General features: G+C 44.0%; 1 protein-coding gene across 9 annotated transcripts in view; it reads left to right on the top strand.

Moving 5' to 3' along the window:
• LOC129202208 (poly(rC)-binding protein 3-like) overlaps nt 1-20,625 on the top strand; it is a 533,188-nt gene that overhangs the window by 504,058 nt on the left and 8,505 nt on the right. For 5 of the 9 annotated variants that reach the window (XM_054814513.1, XM_054814515.1, XM_054814516.1 and 2 more), the window contains 3 exons: nt 851-903; nt 10,192-10,361; nt 16,237-17,195. In XM_054814513.1, the coding sequence (XP_054670488.1) occupies nt 851-903; nt 10,192-10,361; nt 16,237-16,585 (572 nt within the window). In that variant the 3' untranslated portion in view covers nt 16,586-17,195. Of the gene's footprint in view, nt 1-850; nt 904-10,191; nt 10,362-11,649; nt 12,653-16,236; nt 17,196-20,625 lie in introns of those variants that run through there. The other 4 variants (XM_054814520.1, XM_054814522.1, XM_054814518.1 and 1 more) reach the window with 3 other exon arrangements.

Below are 20,625 nucleotides of genomic sequence, written 5' to 3'. Positions count from 1 at the left end.
AGAGAGAAAAGGACAGAGACATGACATCCAAAATATACTTTTGTTTCTTCTTGATGTATCTGATAAAATATCGACAAGTAATACTAAATTGCCTTTCCTAGCTTTATATTTTCCTTATTCTTGTCATTAACATGCTGCTCCTTAATCTTTTCCTGGTTATATTTGTGAGATGTATGTTTCTGTAATGTTGCTGTGTGTTAGAGCAGTAATTCCATTTTTCCTGAGCATTTTCCTTTTGTCCACCCAATTTACAAACAAATGTATGCAGCTTAGAGTATTTTGTACATGTCCCTTCAAAAATTATCCTTCCCAACCTTTCTTCAGCAACTAATCCCGCATATAATTTCCAAATTTTCGTAGGTTAATTTCCTCATCCTTATTTTAATGTATTAATTTTTCTTTTCAATATCTATGCATTTTGTTCTGCTAATTGTTCGTTTGACTTTCATTTTCCATATTCTAGAACTCCTGGTAGACAGGTCAAATTTCAGCTATCCATTAATTTCTCAATTGATGTGTTTAGAACAAACTTGAGATATTATTTTTAGGGGAAACCCTTCATTTTCTAGAAGTTTTTTATGATCTTGTGGAATCTCATGTGACATTTGTTGCTTTGGTGGGTTAAAGGTTAATTAAAATAAGACTCATTTAAAATTAGTCCAGCCCTCTGAGTTTTGCATCTCTTGCTTTCTTTTCCGTTTCGCTAGCAGCTCTCTTTTTCTTTGCTCCTCTCTTCTTCTTTTTTTTTTTATCTTCTTTCTGTATTTTTCCTTCTTTAAAATATCATTTGTTGTGTCTTGCCCTTCTTCCAAACAACTGGCGTAACATTTTCCCTCTGTCCCCTGAATAGGACTGGATGCCACTACTCCAACCAGTTCCCATGAACTTACTATTCCCAATGATGTAAGTGGACCAATAGTCAGTATCACTTTCTCTTCTCTCGCTCCTCTGCCACCGGAGGGGAAACCTCTCATCTTTGGCCAATTTGTAAACGCTGGTAGTCCCCAGAATAAACTGTACGGCATTTAGTCTGTTGGGGAGGGGGTCTTAGGGGTTATTGAGGCACTGGACAGATGCAGCAGAAGTGATTATCCCCTCTTGTGTCAGGTCTCCGGCGTTGCGGGTTTAGTTGCATGACGGCGCCAGTGCCGTGGTGCTTCACCGGCTTCGTTAAAGCCTCTGCCACTTACCGTGGACTTAGATGAGTAGTTGGGATTCATCTCTTGGGCAACGCTAGCACAGGCGGTCTCAGCAGAAGGGTTAAAGGGGGTGGAAAACCGCGCAGCCCCGTGTGCTGTGTGTTGGGCTGGAGTCCTCCATGCCAGGGGGGTGGAGAGCCTGCACCACAATGGCTTGTGCCATGCTGGTCTCTGCTGCACCCCACACTTATCCAAGACTGCGTTTTTTTCTGAGCAAAAAAGCCACTGTGGTTATGTAAAAGTGCAATATAAGGGTTTATTTGAAAAACAAGGGCTAAAAACATTCCTGCTTTGGCAACTCAGGACTGGCTGTGATCGACAGACCCAGTCTCCATGAGCAATATGGTGCTGCATCTTAAAACAGCTACTCAAAATGCCCAGCTGATATGCTGCATGTCATATAAAAATGCCTTTCCATTTTATTCACTTCCATTGCAAATGGGGTTGGTTTTTTTGCAGTTTTCATTACAAATGAGTCACTTCTTGGAAAAAGGGAGATTTCCCCTCCAGTAAAAAAAGCTTTCAAGCATGAGCGGGATCACAAATAGCAATTATATTACTTAAGAAATACTTACAGTATTGTGTAAGCCCTATTAAACTCAGTGGCAATAATTTACAGTAAGAAAAAAATACAGAATAACAAAGAAGCAAAGGTAAATTTTTTATGAGTGCTGTGATTTTGTAAGCTTTCTGTTACTTAAAAGATGTCCTGCTGATTTGTCAGCACCCGCTTTATAACCCAATTTATTGAATGTTGAGAGTTTTATGGGAGGACTGTATTTATCCTTACAGTGCAAGTTTTTTAATCTCACTTTCAGGCAGATATTGTTCTTGCTGTCAGTAATATAAATCCAAGGTAACTCTTCTGACTTCTTTCTGCATTCATAGCAGGGAAAGAGAGGGAGAAAGTTGGCTTTGCGTCCTGTAGTGCAACAGAAAATTTTTTAAAAACCATTGGTTTCTCATCTAGGAGGTATGAAACGCACCGGCTCAGCCCTATCTGCTGAGAAGCAAACACGCATCTGTGCACTGTTTCCAACAGGAGGTTCTTCTGGCTACGCAGCGCTGGTCTCGCTGTCGTTGCTGAAGGAACAAAGCCAAGGCCAAAACGGAGTTAGGCTTAGCAGCAGCCTGCAGGGGCTCTACCGATGGTGAAAGGGAGTTCTGATGTTCGTACGGCGTCAAGGTGTGCATTAAAGGACTCAAGGGCCTTAGTGCTGCCCACGTGTGTTGCGTGTGCATGTGTGCGTGCGTGTGTGCACCCAATGCTACGGCGCCGGCACAGAGGGGAGGAAGGGCTTTCATGTCCCATCCAGCATCAGGGGCTGCTTGGGAATTTTGCAGGGGGAAAAACAGTTTCCCCATGCGTCTCCCCGAAGCGTTGGCTCTGCCCGTGCCCCGGGCTGTCAGCAGTGCCCTGCCAGGCTGTCCACAGGCTGCAGCAGCAGAGGGTACCGTCCCTGGGGTCTCCCAGCACAACCCTGCGTACCGGTGTCCCGCAGCCCCACCACCGCTGCAGCAAGGCTGCTCTCCAGGCAGCCCAGCACCAAAAATGAGGAGATGAGGGAGACAGAGGGAGATGGGGCAGACAGGGAGCCAGGTGAGGAGGTGCCAGCACCCGTGTTTTGTGTGTGCCCTGTCAGTCAGATGCTGTGCACAGAGTGAGGTCAGGGCAGGAGAGGCAACAGCAGTTGTGCAGCAAAGCCTGCATGCATGATTTGACTTCGCTTTCCCAATAAGCATCTCCTAGTCCTGGGTTTGACAGACAGGCAGTCGGTGCAGCACAGTGATTATTTACCTGGTTGAAGGTGAAAGAAGCTGCAGGCCCTGGCACGGGGCTGTGGTGCACCAGTCCCCTGCCTGCCCCGACTCCGTGGTTCCCCTGTGCTTGTGTGTGCAAAAGTCCAGTGTGCACGAGGAGAACATGAGACTTGCAAATATCTACATGCTCTGCCGCTACCAGAGAAGTCAGTGTAGATCTACATGTGCTACACTTATTTTTTAAACCAAGACAAAGATAAGTACATAAAGCCAAAGCCTCAGTAAGAATCCGATGGAGCAAAATCAGATATAAAGAGAGTAAGGGGTTCAGACTTTAGCCTAGTCTATAGAAAGTATATATTAACAACCATTTACAATTTGCATAGCTTTATACTAAAATAAATTTTCCTCACTCCCTCTGGCATTAAGGCAGCGACAGAAATTTTTTTTTCTGTTAATAATTCCTGTAACAACATCATGCTGCTTTTTTCATACAGTATGCTGGTAATTGCAACTAACCTGTTGCTCAATAACAAAGAGATACTGGAGAACAAAGAAATGCATTTTACAGAAAGTTATTTTCCACATGCTAAAAGCTGAGGCTTCCTCTCCAAATAATGAATTCAGAAGATTTGACTTTCTAGGCTTTCTCATAACTTCTAGGTGTCTCCAAAAAGAGCACAGGGAGGACATTTCTCCAGGTCCCTCTCAGAAGTCACTTTGATCCTTGTCTAGTATCTCCTTTTTCTCATCAAAACCTCTTACAGAGATATGTGGTTGCCTTCCTTTCCTTGCTGGGATCTTGCCTGGCTTTCTGCTGCTGCTTCAGTTACACAATGTGAGTGTGTTTCATGCAAATCCCAGAATCATAGAATCATAGGATAAATAAAGTGGCGTAACAGGTCCTGAAGGGAATGGAAGGGATGGTATCCCTGGGTGTAGCTGATTTGGCACAGGTAACAGATGTCTTAAGATTTCATGATCCAATCCCCCAGAATGCCCCATTGAGAGTAAATGAACAAACCAATAAAAAAAAAAAATCTGTCTCATTAAAAATTATGCATATGTTGCATATATGTGGGAGAGACAGGCAGAGGCAAGTAACAGGAAAACAACTTCCCCTCAGAAAGCACCAAGAACATTTTAAGAAAGCTTTAAATCTGATCAGTACTCCATAGAAACACAGATATCAATCCATCCGAGTTGGAAATGGCATACTGAAGAATCACCTTCATTTCCCCATGGAGCCAGAAGTACTTCCTTGCAAACAATGGAGGGGGACCATGTGTGCAAAATGCTCTCAGAGCATCCCACAGTGAAATCCAGCGTCGGCTCTGCATGATGCTCCAAGGAGGTCCGCATGGCGCTGCCTCTTCCACCAGCGGTCACTGGGAGGACTGAGCTCTCAGCTTTGCAGATCCCCAATCCATCACCTACCGGTGGGGAGAATCAGCACAAGGAGAACATAAAGGCACTGACCCGAGCTGTGACTTCCAGCAAGGCCACCCACCCTCCCTACAGCCCTCTTCCAGAAAAGTCCTGAGAACAAGTCCCATGTTTGTATAAAACTAAGCTGCTGCCTAAGTCCATCCCTGGCTGAGAAACTTTCCAGTTGTGTGAGAGGGTTTAAAAGCAATGGTTAGGCAAAGACTTAATAATCCACACCAGACGTGCTGGGAAAGGTCCTGCAGTAGTGTAAGTCAAAGCACTTCTACTGAAGGCAAGGGACCTGTGGATTCAACCTCAATAAATTCACCTTACTGCTGAGGGCCTCCCATGTGATAGAGACATAATGCCCAGAGCAAAAATACAGAATTAACTAGATTCTGTCAAATAGGCATGTTTGAGGGGATGTGTTATAAAAGAAAGAAGTCATTTTTATCTCTTTCGAGATGTTTGCACATAAGCTGATTTTTGTCTCCTGTTAATCTAAAAAAATGGCAATTGATTCTTCAACTAGACCTGTCCAGATGAGAAGAATCAGTAGAAAGATGTCACAAGCTTAATATCCATCAGAAGCAATGTGAGACCTTTGGTGGAACAGGGCACTCTCGAGCATGAAAAGTAATTCCCCCAGAACCACCTACTGCTCACTTAGGGAACAGGGTGGGAACTCACGTTGGGCCCTCGGTAAACTGAAAAGCACACAAATCTGCAGAGTCGTTTGGGTTACGAAACAAGTAATAAGAAGGCTCATTTCTGAAAATGTTTTCTCACTTTTCTGTATGCCTTCTTGCAAAGCCCATGAAATAATTATAGTCCAGGTTTTGCATTATCCTGGCAAAGAAAGTGAAGTTTATTATTATTATTATTATTATTATTATTATTATTATTGGTTTTTAAGAGGCACAGAGTATTTAAGTGTCTCTTTCCAGGCCCTGCAGTAAGTCTGTAAAGAACCGTAATCACACCTCAGGAGATTATTCCTTCCTATAGAGTACTCTGCCCTAGCATATCTAACTACAAAAAAAAAAAAAAAACCCAACCCAAACCTGGAACTAAGAAAGCCTGTAACTTTATTAACATCGATTGAAGATTCTCCTTTATGACGAGCACCTGCTTGCTCAGCTAATGCAGAGGCTTTGCCAAAGTCAATGGACTTGCTCTGGGTTGGCAGTGGGGAACCAAGGGGAACCACGTGTACCTGTGGACAGGTATGGTCACCCCCCTGTGCTCCGGACAGCAGATATCCAGTTGCAGAGGCTACTTTCTTGGCCCTTTTAACCACTGCCACATTCGTTATAAGAAAGGAATCTGGTTTTTTTACCAATGTTTAAAAAGAAACTGAGCTCAATGCCACTTCCTGTGACAAGCAATACTCGGCAGCGTTAGACTTGGATAATAAACCAAAAACTAAAAGTCTGATTGCTCCCAGTGCTGCACAAACATAATGCAGTGTGATGGACATAGAGGAACAAACCAGTAAGAAACATCCAGCAGGAAGCTGTTATTATTAGGCTCTGACAGTGACTTTAGCATTATGGGAAATATATATATATTTAGCATTATGGGGAAAAAAATTAACGGAAGAGAGGGGCCTGAACCGTAGATGGCATGGCATATCAGGAGAAACTATCAGCATCAAGAGTTTAGGAGGGGCTCAGAGTAGACCTTCCAGTCTCTCCCTTTAAGAGTCCAGACTCCTGATTTAATCCTATCTACATTGCTACTGGCAGAGCTTTACTGAAGGACAAAGTACAACTAGAAAAAAAGCAGAATCCATGTTTTAGAATTGGTTGGTTTGGTGGGGGTTTTTTTGGCATGAGGAGAAATGAGGTACACTGAGATAGGGGAAGACAGATCAGCCACGGTAGATTTTCCCTGGTGCTCACAGTCCAAGGAGGGGACATCAGCTGAAATTTTGAGGCATAAGGACAAATGGTGATACCTGCACACAACACATGAGCAAGCTCTGCAGGTCACTGCTATGGCCCTTCTCGGGCAGCAGGAGGAGAAATGTGTTCAAAAAGAAATTGTCATACACACGGACTATTGAGCGTAAAGGCAGAGATACCAGCTGCTGTTCAGGTCGCCTGTAAGCTGTAGGTGGGAATTTGGGATGCCAGGGGAAATTTTGTGTTATACCTGTTATACACACTGTTTTTATCCTTTCTCTGCAAGCATGTGCTACTGCCACAGTCAGCAACAGGCTGCTGGGCTAGGTGTACATCTGATCTGATGCTGCTCTGCTCAAGTCTTGGGAGAATTAAAATATATATGCATATAAATACATATATATATATATAAAAATATACACACATGTGTGTGTATATATATGTATGTTATATATATTATCCATATAAATAGTATATATATTATAGTGCATAGTAGGCTTGGCTCCTCTCTCACATGGGCCAGCTTTATCACTTACTTTCTGCAGAATTTCCTCTTGATTTATTCTTCCATAAGTGAGAGTAGGGCTCACTGTATGTTGAGCAAGCAGGTGAGCATCAAAAATAACACAGCGCCCAAAGTCATTGAAAACAGCTACATGTTTAATATCCTCCACAGTCTCTAGCTCCATCTACCAAGCTTGGAAAAGCAGCAAAGACATGTCTGCAAAACAGGCAGCATTCCATGCAAGGTAGCAGCTTTCAAAGTCTAGGGAAGCTTGCTTTTGTGGAGAGGGACTTTTGTGGGACTGAATTACACATAGCCTGCCAAATTATGTGAAATGGGGGCTACAGAATGACAGAGGGGCAGCTGATGGCATTAGAAAGGTCAGTCATGAAAAGAGATACGTGTTTGGATGCAATTTGTCATGGACTCATCTCAAAGCAAGGCAGAGCAGGTCTTTTTATGTAAAAACCAAATGTCCACGGCCTGATTGAGCAAAGGTTTGTAGATGAAAACCTTGAACTTCTTCCAGAATCTGTCAGCTCTCGAATATTCAGATAGTGCACGAATTTCAGTGTAAGTAATACATAATGGGAAAGGCACCCCAGAGGGAGCCCAAGCACCCCAGCACTACTGTCCTCCCTGCGTGCCAAATGGAGAAGCGAATTCTGCGCCAGCTGCAGGTCGCATCACAGCTGGCAGAGTGTGTTCAAGCAGCCCATAGCCACAGCAACAAAGGATGACTTTGGAGAGCTTCAGACCAAAGGTTACCAAACCTCTACTTCCAGATACATGTATCACCAGCATCCTTGACCGGCCTGGACTGAATCCTCAGTACCTAACTCAAAGTCAGCTAGGAGATGGTAAATTCTTTGTACTGACCCACCGGTGTTACAAGGCTCGTTGGAGGACCCCCAGCACATACAAGTGGCAGCCTCCTGAGTGACCTGGCAACTGCCTTCTCAGAGCTGGTAAACCAGACATGTAAGACTAAGTCTCACAACATGCCTGAAGAACCAGCAGTCCCATGCAGTTCCTCTGCTTTGAATGCCACAATGACAGCTACACCTGTGAACTGGACTGCTTGAAATTCTTCTAAATAATACATTTTTGTATATTTTTGCATGTATTTTACACCAAGTAATTTTATCAGATTTCCCCTTCTGCTTTGAAAAGCCTGAGAGAATATGTGCAGTCTACATTTTCCTGTTGGCACTCAGGACATAATTATTAAAGCAACCAGAAGCATATTCAGATCTGCACATCAAGTGAGAAGTATCAAAGGAATCTGAAGATGTGATGGGCACCATAACAGCTGCTTCACAGACCCTAAATCCTGGTAACTGCTTCGTAAGATCATCAGTAGCAACAGATGGATTCTTGACCAGTCACTTCAACATCACCGCAAAAACAGTTAGATGGTGGTTCTGGCAGAAGGAAATACTGATGGCCTCTACTCCTGGTGGCCATCCCAAGCCATTCCTGTATCTCGGTGAACAGCTCTGGCTAGCAGTCAAGTAAAGACGACCCAAGACTTCCCTCCTCCCCCCCGTACTCCACACTGCTTCTGCAGTAGTGAACGCTTCTGACCAGATTTCTGTAAATTATAGCTACAGTATGATATATAAATGATTCACGAGAACAAAATTATGGAAGTCTATCACCCGGTTTTAACAGATAAGAGTGGATCTAGTGCTGCCAGCTTTGCTGTACAATAATGCTGTAGTAGGACTGCCTTTGCTTTCCTCACGCTGATGTCACACACTAACAAAAGCCAAACCCCGCCATTGGCTGGCACCCACCTGTGCTCTGGGCGCTCTTCTCTCCCACTTCACCTTCACGGCCTGCGGACCGTGGAGGCTCAGTGAGACTGAGGCATAGGAAGCGGGCGCTTAGGGATCCCTGCGCTGCTGCCAGCCTGCGTGCGCAGGCACGTTCGCGTGCACGACACAGGCTCCGGGCTTCCCAGGGAAGCTTGCAAAGGCCTCCGCACTGGCACGCGCAGCCGCACACCAACACGTGTCCTCGGGGTAAGGACAGAGCGCTCGGCGAGGCCCTCCTGTTTGAACAGGACACGAAATCCTGTCTGCCTTCCCTAAAGCCCTGCTTTTCCCCCTCACGGGAGCTCCTCTTGTGCTCCATTTCGGCTGCCCGGGTACCCGCTTTGGCTTCCAGCTTGTCGCTGAGCGTGCAGCGAGGATCACACTGGGAGCAGGCGGGGGGGTCCTGCTTTTGGTGAACTGTCTGGGCAATGTGAATCTGTTTCTGGCAAGATACCCCGAACACCACAGAAACAGAGATAGTAACACGTCAGGGCCTGAAGCAGCGGGAAGGTGGAAGAGGAAGGCAATCTCTGCGTCTTGGCACGTCATTCTGCCAGGCTGGTGACATCATCACAGTAACTGTAGAGCGAAGTTTCCATTTTCTACTGGTTCGGGGCATTGCTGAGTTTCTTAGCACCCATCCTTCCTTAACACAAAACACAAAAAGCCCCCCTCCTCGCCTTTACAGAAGCCGAAATGCCTCAGCCTCAGCTGCCAGCTTGGTGCCTGGTTGCTTTTGGGGGCAGCCTGTAGCAGAGGAGCAGCGCCCTGGCGCAGCTACCGCACCCCCTTAGCCCAGCGGCAGCTGCAGCGGCTACGTCTGCTGCTAAACGCCTTCTCCAGGTCTTGCACACAGCTTCCAAAAGCCTGTGACTCCACCAAGAGCATTTAAGCAACCTTTAAAACACTGTTAATTGAAGATAACACCAATGCAATTTGACAAAAAAAAATTTAAAAAAATTGAGGGGATCTAGGGACGGACACACACACCCCGCTCAGGCTCAGGGTTTTTCACAAAATGTGAGTTTTGTTAAATTCCTGTAAAGGAACACAGGTACACTGTGAACAAATGTCAGTCTCTTCCTGTGGCCGCTTCTGCCTGCAGTTACAGGTGTGTAAATCCCACTGACTTTAACGGCGCAGTACTGGCCAAGCGAGGACCACGTGTGCCCAGGGAGGTGTCGGAACGGTGCAAAGCCGCAGGGCAGCACCTTTGGATGGGCAGCCTGACTTCCAGCTGCTGTTCTCGGCTTGCTGCTGCCACTGGCAAGTCAGGCTGGGCTGTGTTTTGTATTCCTCAGCACCACGGCACACTGTCGTTTTCTGCCATGGAAGACAGCTAAATAATCCGATATTGAGTTGATAACCATGTAGCAGCGAAACTTGATTTAGAGATGTGGGACCGTAGAGCCAATAGACTGTGCTAGTTATTCCTTCCAAACAGCACAGCAAAAATCTTGTGCTTCGATATTGAACTTTTCATAACCGTGTTTTTAGCAATACTACAAATTTCAGTTAAGTGGTTTTGGCTTGTGTCTGTGGCACTAATCTCAGTCTTTGTCCCGCTCCAGTTAATAGGCTGCATTATTGGCAGACAAGGCAGTAAGATAAATGAAATCAGGCAGATGTCAGGAGCGCAGATCAAGATTGCTAATGCCACAGAAGGCTCCGCAGAACGACAAGTTACAATCACAGGATCCCCTGCAAACATCAGCTTAGCACAGTACCTCATTAACGCAAGGTAAGTTTGCTTTGTAAGTGATAATGCTTCTGCGAGATTGCTCTGTCTGCTCTCCAGCAAATATCTGTCCTGGATAGATCCAGAAAGTTGGTTCACAGTGTCCATTTTGCATAGTATTATTCAATTCCTAATGGTTTATAAAGCCTGTATCATTAGATACTTGGATTTGCTGTTGGTTTATACGGAAAGGAGCTTAATCTGGTGCAGTTCCAGGTACAGGTTGAATGACAAAAAGCTGAAAAATCTGAATACTCACATTAGCATCCACCTAAAATATAGGCGGATAAATAAAATGAAATTAAAATCATAAATTCTTTAGAAGAAAATACTTTTCACAGACCCATTTTACTGTCCTAAATGGCAAATATAGTGAAACAGATTGCAAAACAGATTTAATTTATGAACTGGAAATTGCCACTCAGACTTGATGTTAAACTGATATTTGGTTGCTAAAGAGGCACGGGATTTATTTTTTCAGAGACAGCATCACAAATTTGTAAAAAGCATTCCCTAATGAGACGGGGTGAGACTATCTGCTTCTCCACTTCTCAGTGCCAGAGTTAATGAAAGCACTGGCTGTTTAGCTAAGCCATTGCAACAGCTTAAGTCTCTAGCAGTTTTGATATGATTATCTAGAAAAATATTAAAAATGATACCACTTTTATTTGCAATTATCCTGAGAAGAAAGTGCAATGGATATAGCGCTGTCTCATAGATCTACTTGTAAATGGTGGACCAAGGCAATATATTATGGGGAGGGGGAGTATCTATGTATTTTATTGTTTGGTTGGGGTTTTTTTTTCTTTTCTTCCCCCTTCCCCTCTAAAAAAAATACTGTGATATGAATCAAGCTTTGTGTTTAACTATGTTTGCTGTTAAGGTCATAGAAAGTATGTGATTTCTTGGGGGGGGGGGCTGTAGTCATGGCAGGTCTACAGCTTCCTATGGTGCAGCCTCCCCTCCAGCCCAGTTCTGCAGTGCGCCGCCACAAGCCACTGCAAATGTCTTACTGGAGGAGAAGGACGTTTGTGCAGCTCTGTGTTACAGCAAAAAAAAAATTATGACTTTTTATAATTCAGTTTGAAAGTAGTTTCCTAGGGAAAGATATATTGAGGGGTGGTGTCGTGAAGCCTAAGATAAGCTGTTTCCAGAATCCTAAAACAACCTACAGCTCTTTTGCTTTATATTCTTTGTAGCAAATATAAGTCACTTCCGTAAGCCCTGTAATCAAATAAAAATGTGTTCCCTCCTTTAACCCTTAAGGATATGTTCTTCTCTTGGTGTTCAGGGATTCCCCACACATCGAGACGAGAATAGACCCCTTCATTTTTAGTTGCACAAACACCATATGGCATGCATCTGGATTCCAGAAGATAACAATTTAAGATCTTCAAGACAGCTAAAGCATGCAAATAAAATAATGCACTTATTAATGGAGTTGCAATGAGCTGCTCACCAGAAACTCTAGTGAACAAACCTCTGTTTGACTCACTTTAGAAAAGCCTGTGAACTCTCACACTTCTGTTTATTACTGTTTAATGATTCTTTTGACGGAATGGGATATATATGAGGTCTTTTAACATACTTTTGCAAAGAAGAAAACTTCTCAGCAGTCATGTACAACGGATACTCTATCTATACCCTGTGAACCCAGAAACAAAATATTTTCTTCCTGTTGAATTTCTAGATAGAAGTCATTTGTTACCGTCATCTACAATAAACCATCATATATTATTATGTACCATGTGTTGAAACTGTATGTAGATGAAGTGACTTCATTTGTAAATGAAGACTCTTAAAGTAATGTATAATAAATTAAGCTCTAAGGTAACATAGGACATTAAGGTGGCTTTTTCATTTTAAAAAGTGACACTGTTTCAGATTTCTCCTTTCACGAGAGAGAGAGATTCCCATCCAGTTAGGTGCCAGCAGTGCTTGCTTGCAGTCACGCTGGAGGAAGAACCGAGAAAACTTCCAAGCAAGAGGGAGGTCTGCTCTAGCTGGGGTTTCGGTCCTGGGGCAGGTTTCTGAGAGGCAGATCTCGGCTGCCACTCCCTGCGCACGCTGGGAGCCAATTTCAGTGTTTTGTCAGTCCTAAACCTGCCACAAGTACTGCCATCTCTTTTAAAGATGTTGGCATGAAATAAACAGTGTTGGGGAAGAGCTGAGTACAGTATCTAGACTGCCCAAGGTATAATCTGGTATGTCAAAATAATAGTTATAATAAATAAAAGCCATATAAGCATTCAGGGTAAGGTGGACTTTTTTTTTTTTTCTCTCCCCCGCAAGTTCTGTCATTCTCGCGGATTTGGTTTCCAGGGCCAGTATTTCTGCATAAATCAATGTCTCACAATAGCATAGGATGTAAAAAAAAATAAATCTATTCAGTGTATTCCTGAAACGTTCTGTGTGTATCTTTAAACTATCCTCCAACCAAAGTTGCCATCTATAGAACAACTTATCAAATTGTTTTAAGACTTCTATTGCAATCTGGTGTTGAATATGTACATAACATACTCTAAATTATAGATATATAAATACGTTGATACAATATCAAGACAGAGATTTAAACCTTTCTAAAGTGTTGTTTTGATTCTGTATTGATTACCCGAGCGCTGACCTCTGTACGAGTAGAATGTGTCCTAGCTTGTTTGCAGTAGAAGTGTCTTTTTTTTCCTGTAAAATCTTCTGTCTCTTAACTGGTATCCACTGTAGTAACTGGCTTTTCATTATCCAAGTCCATCTTCTAGCTTTTATTATAAATGAACAGCAGTTTAGGTTTCCTGTGTAATATTTGACTTTGGATTATAAATGAATTGTAGCCAGCAGCACTTACTCCTTGTTGAAGGGCAGTTTCCTGAAGACATTTTTTTTTACTGCCATTTTGATGAGAGGTTTATTCACAGAGCTAACAGGACCCCCAAAGCCACACTCAAGCTTTATTCCTTTCACTAGTTTTGGGTAATGCAGGATGTGGCCTTTGGTGTATATATTCATAAAGTGTAGGTCTTCAACGTAAAATTGGCACCATGAAATTCTGTATGAAGGCGGCCTCGTCCGCTTTCGCATTCAATTTTGTTGCATCTACAATTGGTTTGGGAAACGGCTGCTGTCACAGGGCAGCTGATGGCTAACCTGACGTACTTTCACCTCCCGCGTTACCACCAATAATAAAAGTGAATCAGGGCAAATTATTGCTTTAATCCTACCTGTGTGAGTACACCAGAGACAGGGAGTTTGAGCGGCTGCTACCAACACCAGCATTTAGCCTGGGGGATCTATTCTCCCTGCTGGTGCAGGAAAAAGCTCAGGCTCAGACTCCCCCCATATCAGTAAGGATTTTTTTGTTTTGTTTTGTTAAAGGCATGTTAGGCAAACTTGGAGTCAGTGAAACAACGAGTTCTGCACTACCTTTCTGTACGCCTCCCTCGCAGAATAATGAGTTAGAAATATAAAAAATTCCAACTGTATAAACTGATTTTTTCAAAACTTGCTAAGGTATCACCATGTAACCCCTACACACCAAGCCGAGGATGCACGATGCAGTTGGATCCACCATTTCAGTGGACAGAAAGAAATATTCTTGATGTAGATCCCACTGTGCGAGTAGATTGCAAGTAGCACAGCTAACAGCACAAGGATGCTCTTTTCTTTGCAGAGAGCTACTCTGCTGCAGAGGTTAGAAAAATTCTGAGCTGCTCATCCACAGGGACAGATAAACATCAGAGGGTAGGAAAAGCAAAGCTTTACCTCCTACAGATGGTCTGCATTTCATGCACTCGCCCTCCTCCCCTCCAAGCCCCCCAGATGAGCCATGTGCCTTCCAACTTCCCGGCAAAAGCCGACGAGGAGCTCACACTCCAAGAGCCCTCTTTCTTTTGCGGGGAAGAGAGGAGCCGGGTGCTCAAGCGTTTCCCTCTCTCCTCCACTCTTCTCTCCCCAGCTCAGACCCGCTTCAGGTATGCTTTAGACTCGCCTTCAGCAGCAGCGCTTTGGGAAGCTTTAGTCCAATGTCCCCATCCCCTATTCAGCGGTAGCTCCTCGCTTGCATCCTTGCCCTCGCGCAAAGCGGGCGGGCCTTCCGGTCATCGCCTTTCTCTGACCGGGAATACACCCGGGGCTGTTACTCTCAAAACTGCCCGTAAGCCTAAGGTGAGGAACAGCGAGGCTCTCCCAAGCCCTGAGTAGGGTCACCATGCTCCCCTCCCTTGTCCTGGACAAGGAGCCTGCCTACAGCTGCCCAGCTCCTCGTGCCAACAGGGACCAGCACAAATCCTGCGCTGGGAAGCTTCCCCCTGGCCTGATGGGACGTGATAAGAGAGCGGTCTTCCGCCACACGGGTCCTCTGCGCAGCCGGCCGGTCGCTGGCTTGGGGCGCTCCGCTCTGGGAGGGAGAGGCTGCTACAGCTCCTCAGCTCACCTCAGTAGAAAGCCCATGAGCCTGACAAGTTTGTAATTGCTGAAAAAAAAAAAACCACCAAACTTGGAATTAATGCGTGTATAATTGTAGCTAGCAAAGATTTTCTAACCCATAGTCCCATTTATATGCGAGGCTGCCATGTCTCCCAGCTGCTCACATGCGAAAAGCATCCTGAAACTACTATTTAGGTTGTTTGCCGACCCAAAGCGCAGCGCACAGGCTGCAACGCGCACACGGCAAAGGGAGGATGTATCTAGGTAAACATTTTGTCATCTGAAAAAACCAACGCGTCCTTGAAATTACTGTATTTTAATGTGTAAAAATGTATAGAAAAGCCTAAGGACATGGGCCAAACTCATCTCGCCTGCCGATGAGTGAAGTTAGACTAAAGTGGAGGTGGTTTGATACCGACATTCTCCAAAGAGCCCGTCACTGCCTCGGGCTCGCAGGTCGGGTCAATCTGAACTTCCTCGTGCTGGCGGGGTTCGTCTGACGATGTGTTTGTTGTATCCATGTAGTACCTTGTCTGTCAGCTGGTAAGCTCTTTCATGTTCACTGTAACCACTGCCACAAGCTCAGAAAGGATACCGCTGCTGTGAAAGCTGGGGTGTTTTTCAGTCTTCCTTTTTACTAATTTCCTTATAATTAGATTGCATAAATATTCTGTTGTGATTTTAAAAAAAGAAAAGGTCTGGAGAAAGTACAAATGGAAGTGAACACACTGGCTAATCAGGTTTGTTTTATATGAAAAATGCACATTGACCTCACAATGAATGAAACGAAAAACTAACTTTCTAAAAGAAAACCAAAACAAATCAAAACCTTTATACTTTAGATGGAAGCAGCAAATCATTGCTCAGTCTCCTCTCATCCTAACAAAATGACAAAGGGTACTATTTATGCCACAAAATTGACAAATTGAAAAAAAAATGCCAAAAACCCCCGCGTCCCCCTTTCAAAAATACTGTAATTTTGAAAAGCAAAATTCACCACATCAGTGCTGGGGAGTAAACTTCATAGTTATTTTAAGTTTTCTTCTAAGTTTTGTTTTTTCCATCTTTTTGCCATTACCTGCATTCCTTAGATTTCTTTTTTCATACGTTAAATGAACTAGCAACCCTCCCCCCCACCCTCTTTTTTTTTTTTTTAATTTTTGGAAAGAACTTTAGAGTCTCAGTAATGTTTTTGCCATCGAATCATGAAAAACCCTTTTGTTATTTCTCTTCTTTAACACATAACATGTTCCTCCTTTGACCCTCATTTTCCCTTTTTTTCTCTCTCTCTCCTCCCCTCCTCTCCCTCCCTCTCGTCTGTCCCCCTCGTCCACCTATCTAATCCTGCCCTTTCGTGGTTGCTGTCCCTCCGCCCCTCCCTCCTCCTCCTCCTCCTCCTGGCCCCACCGCCCTGGCTGGACCCTCCCAACCTGTTTGTTCCTCTTCCTCTCTTCGTTTGCAGCTTAGAGATGGCTAAAGTCAGCACCCAGACCGCTTCCGTCACGACCCCTGTTGACCTCAACATGAACCTCTCTCAGTCTGCCACCCCTACCTCCACCCCCACCTCCATGGCCGTGCTGGCGGCCGCCTCCGCCGTTACCGTCAGTACCCCCCCTCCCCTACCAACTCTGCCAACCACCCACTATGCCGTTCCTGTCTCCAGTCTGCTTGGCATGAAAACTGTCCCACTCCTGGCACTAAATGCCGCGGCCGCCGCGGGGGCCACGGGGAGTTTGTCCGCTTACACTGCCAAAATTCCTTCGACGAGCGGGGTTAAGAAATCTGACCGCCAGAAGTTTGCTCCATATTGAAGGGATGAGACACAATGCAAGCTTTGCCAGCTCTACCAAGAGTCTGTGGTAGATCCTAGTTATCAAGGAAACAATACGGCATCTTTTATTTTCTGTTAAATTGCTAGTGTTAACTGTTGCCGACTCAAGTCGTCTTCCGCTCTCCATAACGACTAACACCCGGGCACCACCTAACAACTAGTTCCAACAGCGAGCGGGCGCCTTGACACCGTCCCGACGCCGGGACCATGGCCCGGGCTGGCCCTCCGGCAGCCCCGCAGCACGGCAGGGTGCCCCTGCCCCAGCAGGGAGACACCTGGCGAGGAAAAAAAAAAACCATAAATCTAGCAAAATTTTGACAGCTGGGTCCTGCCCCGGCAATACTGCCTGGCATATAAATACGGTTACAGCCATTTGAAGGGATCCCTCCAACTGCAGAACAATTTCCTATGGCAAATTGGCACCGCTGATAGTTTTTTTCTATTGCTAGAGCCCGCAAATCTGGCACTTCTGATGATTGCCAGCGCCCCTGAAATCCCACCTGAAGTGCTGGCGCCCCACAGTCACTCTGTTGCTCTCGACAGGGCTGAAGACTCCCGTCTCCCCTCCCCGACACCTGCCTGCGAGCAGGAGATGGGGCGAGAATGTACCAAACCTCAGGTACTTCTGACGTGCAACAAACGAAGCTTTGTGGTCCAAGAAAAACCTCCTAAATTAAAATGATTGAAAGACCACAAGAAAACAAATAAATATCAGGCACCTGTGCCTTTCCACCCCATTCTTTTAAAGGGTGCAACAGTTTTTCTCTGTTTGGAAAAACATAATTTTAAGAACTCTGCTTTAAGGAGGGAGAGCAGGCTCCTTTTTTTTCCTCAGATGTTTTACTCTTACATATACCGACAAAATACCTGTTTCTGTAAGTACTCAATAGTAGGTACAGACATGCACAGTCGCTGTTCTGGTACCCCCTCTTGCATATATTTTGTTCAGCCAAAATGACCATTTTTTTTTTTAGGTTTCTCTCAATACATTCCTATTGAGCTCACCTCTAATCACGCAGTCGGATTGCACTGGAACTACGAATACAATCTAGTGCTTATCAAAGGAGATTCAAAGGTTGCCGGCTGGACAGATAACATCCCTTTAACGAGAACTTAACGATGTTCAGCTTAACTAAAACTACTTAATTGCAGCCAAACCGAAGAGAGCTGGGTGATGTAATGGCTGGTTGCTAGCTGTTGGAACTAGTTTTTTAACTGCATTTTCTGTTTGTCCACCCACCTTCTTTTTAATTTCTGTTGCATAACTCAGTAATGCAATATTGTTTTCCTCACCGCTTCCGAATCCAGAATCCCATTAGCCCGCCACGTTCATCCACTTTGCACTCCTTGGACACAAAGCTTTAACAATTGAACTGTATTCAGTGCATTTTAATATAAACTAAAAACACAATGCAAATGCAATACTTTTTAAAACATGATATTTCAAAGTGTGTTGTTATTATTATTGTATAGGGCTAAGTACTATCTCAGTATTTTGTGTCATTTCTGTATTCTGTGGGCTTTTCTTCACCTTAGTACCTCTGCACTAAGTTTTGTCACTGTAACCATTTGTAGAACTGCCATTGTTACAGTTTGCACTTATCCAAATGGGGTTTTTGGTTGGTTTTGTTGCTTGGTTGGGTTTTTTTGGTTGTTGTTGTTTTGGGCTTTTTTCTTTTTTCTTTTTTTTTTTTTTTTTTGTTTGTATATAATGAAGGAAAACTGGAAATAATGTCAAGGTACCTCAGCTATTTAACAGCTCTAGAAAACTGCTGTAAAATTGCTCTGGACTATTGTAACTGTTTCAATAACTGACATTTAAAAAACAAACAAACAAACAAACCAACAAACCACCAACCTCTGTGTGAGAAAACTTGCCTGCATTGAAATGCTGTTCTATGCTGGTTGTACTGAAGTGTTACTTTTTTAATAGTGAGAAGATTTTTTTTTCTTTTTTTTGCCTTTTTTTTTTCTCCTTTTCTTTTCCTCATTTTTGTTCCTACATTTTAGGCTGTCTTCAGAAGTCACTGGCCTGGGGGCTCTGTAATGTATCTCATCATGCCCTAGTGCATTAGCCACCAGACAGGACTTTTCCAAAGCCCCATGAGACAATGCTATCTATGGACTAATCTACAGAGGAGTTTCTGCCATTTCTAACTTTCTTATTATTCTGAGACATCAAAAGAAAATACTTCCTTTACTCTTTAAGCAACTGTGCTTCCTAACTCTTGTGTTGCTTTCATTACTGTTCCAGTTTTAACACTGTTGTGGCTCATAACATAAAGCAAAGCAAAGTTATTTTCGGGAGTTAATTTTCATTGCTGTTCATGCTTTGGCTAATCTGTATAAAAGCATGGGCCGTTAGTGTTCTAAACCACTGTATTCAGCTAGAGACTCGACAGTAAATTAAATGAGACGTTTTTATAAATAAATTTTTTTCCTGATTTAAAAAAAAAAAAAAAAGACGTGGTAGCTTTGTGCATACAACTGTTGTGTTGTTTAAACTTTGTTCTTTGTAACCAAGTTGCTAATTTGTCATTTGAGAAACACTATTTTATTGATTGTCAAACTAAGATCATAGACAAATTGCTTGTTTTCATTAATGATTAAAGGTTTCATATCATCATGCTTAAGGTCCCAGTGCTCATTGGGAAAGAGTGTAACAACTGTGCAATACTGGCAACGTTAGAAAGTGCATTAGCCCATTGTCAGGGACGATGAGTCTTTTCATGACTAGATGGAGCCAGATCGTGTAATTAGTTGAGTAAGCAGTATTTCTACAAAACCTTATTTGGTTTTTAGCAAAGCTGCTCTTGGACAACTTCTCACATTGCATAGAAAAGACAGAATTTGGCTTCTTGCTACAAGAAGCCGCTGGTTTGTATCTCTCGTGTTTTCCCATACTGATTTTAAGATCGGATACTGGGGAAAGAAAAACAAAAGAACAAACTTGGGTACTGAGTACATTATGGCTAAGATCCTTCATATTTTCCCACTCCCAGCAGCACTGCTCAGTGACCAGGCTTCTAGACAGAACCTTTCACCTGGCCAGGAAACTAGCCCAGCAGCTGGGAGGAGCATGACAATTTGCATTAAAAAGGGAGAATGGAGAGCTGGCCCAGGGAAGTGTCTCATCCCTCCCTGACCCATGGCTTGAGCCATGCACCTCCGCCGCTGGCTCTGCTGAAGCACTGCAGTCACAGCCTCACCTTATCTCTTCACAGAAAAGTGAAAGGAAGGGGCTGGCCCAGAGTTGTTGCTGCACACAGCACTCTGGCTGAGCTCTGGCCACCTCTCCTCTTAGGGCATTAGCAATAATTTCACATTCTACTGCTTTATCCTCATGAGAAAGCAGAGGTTTGGGCAGTGAGTGGCATCCTTAATGATGTGAGACTAATTCTACAACCCCCATCCCTACTCTCCTAAGGTTATACTTGTCTCCGGGTATTTAGCTTGGGGTCCCGGTTCCCCTCACTGCCCGGCTAAGTAGTTATTTTCCACGGACTCTAGGGTACAGAGAGCTCCTACGTGTCTGCGTCTTGAGTCTGAGCCTGGAACTACGATATGACCAAGACGCGCATACAGACTTGGAAACCTGTAGAAGTAAACAGCTTTTTCAATACAGAACCAGCCACAGAGCAGCTCTTGACAATAAAGGCTGCTGAGGAAGACTACAGAATGCCTCATTGCATCCCAGCACCCAGGAAGCTTTACCCAGTGTTGAATTAGCTATTCCAACCCTTCGGTTGGAAGAACTATAGGCTGTAATACTAACCTTGATAAAATCCTGCATTATTACTACTTAAAATATATGCATATTACTTCAAATATATTTGAACTTCTTCTCTTGAAAGGAGAGCTGAAGCTGCTTTCACAGCAGAGACCTCCATACTCTTAATTTCCTCAACAGCAAAAGCTATTTCTCTGGCTAGCCTGGTTAGTGTAAATGGGGGAAAAAAAGTAAAAGAAAAAAGAGAACATTATCACAGCTCAACACTAAGTAGGTCAAGGCTCTGCTCT

The sequence above is a fragment of the Grus americana genome, chromosome 2 (genome assembly GCF_028858705.1).
Source record: "Grus americana isolate bGruAme1 chromosome 2, bGruAme1.mat, whole genome shotgun sequence".
Lineage (NCBI taxonomy): Eukaryota > Metazoa > Chordata > Aves > Gruiformes > Gruidae > Grus > Grus americana.
This window is presented reverse-complemented; position numbering and strand designations above follow the sequence as displayed.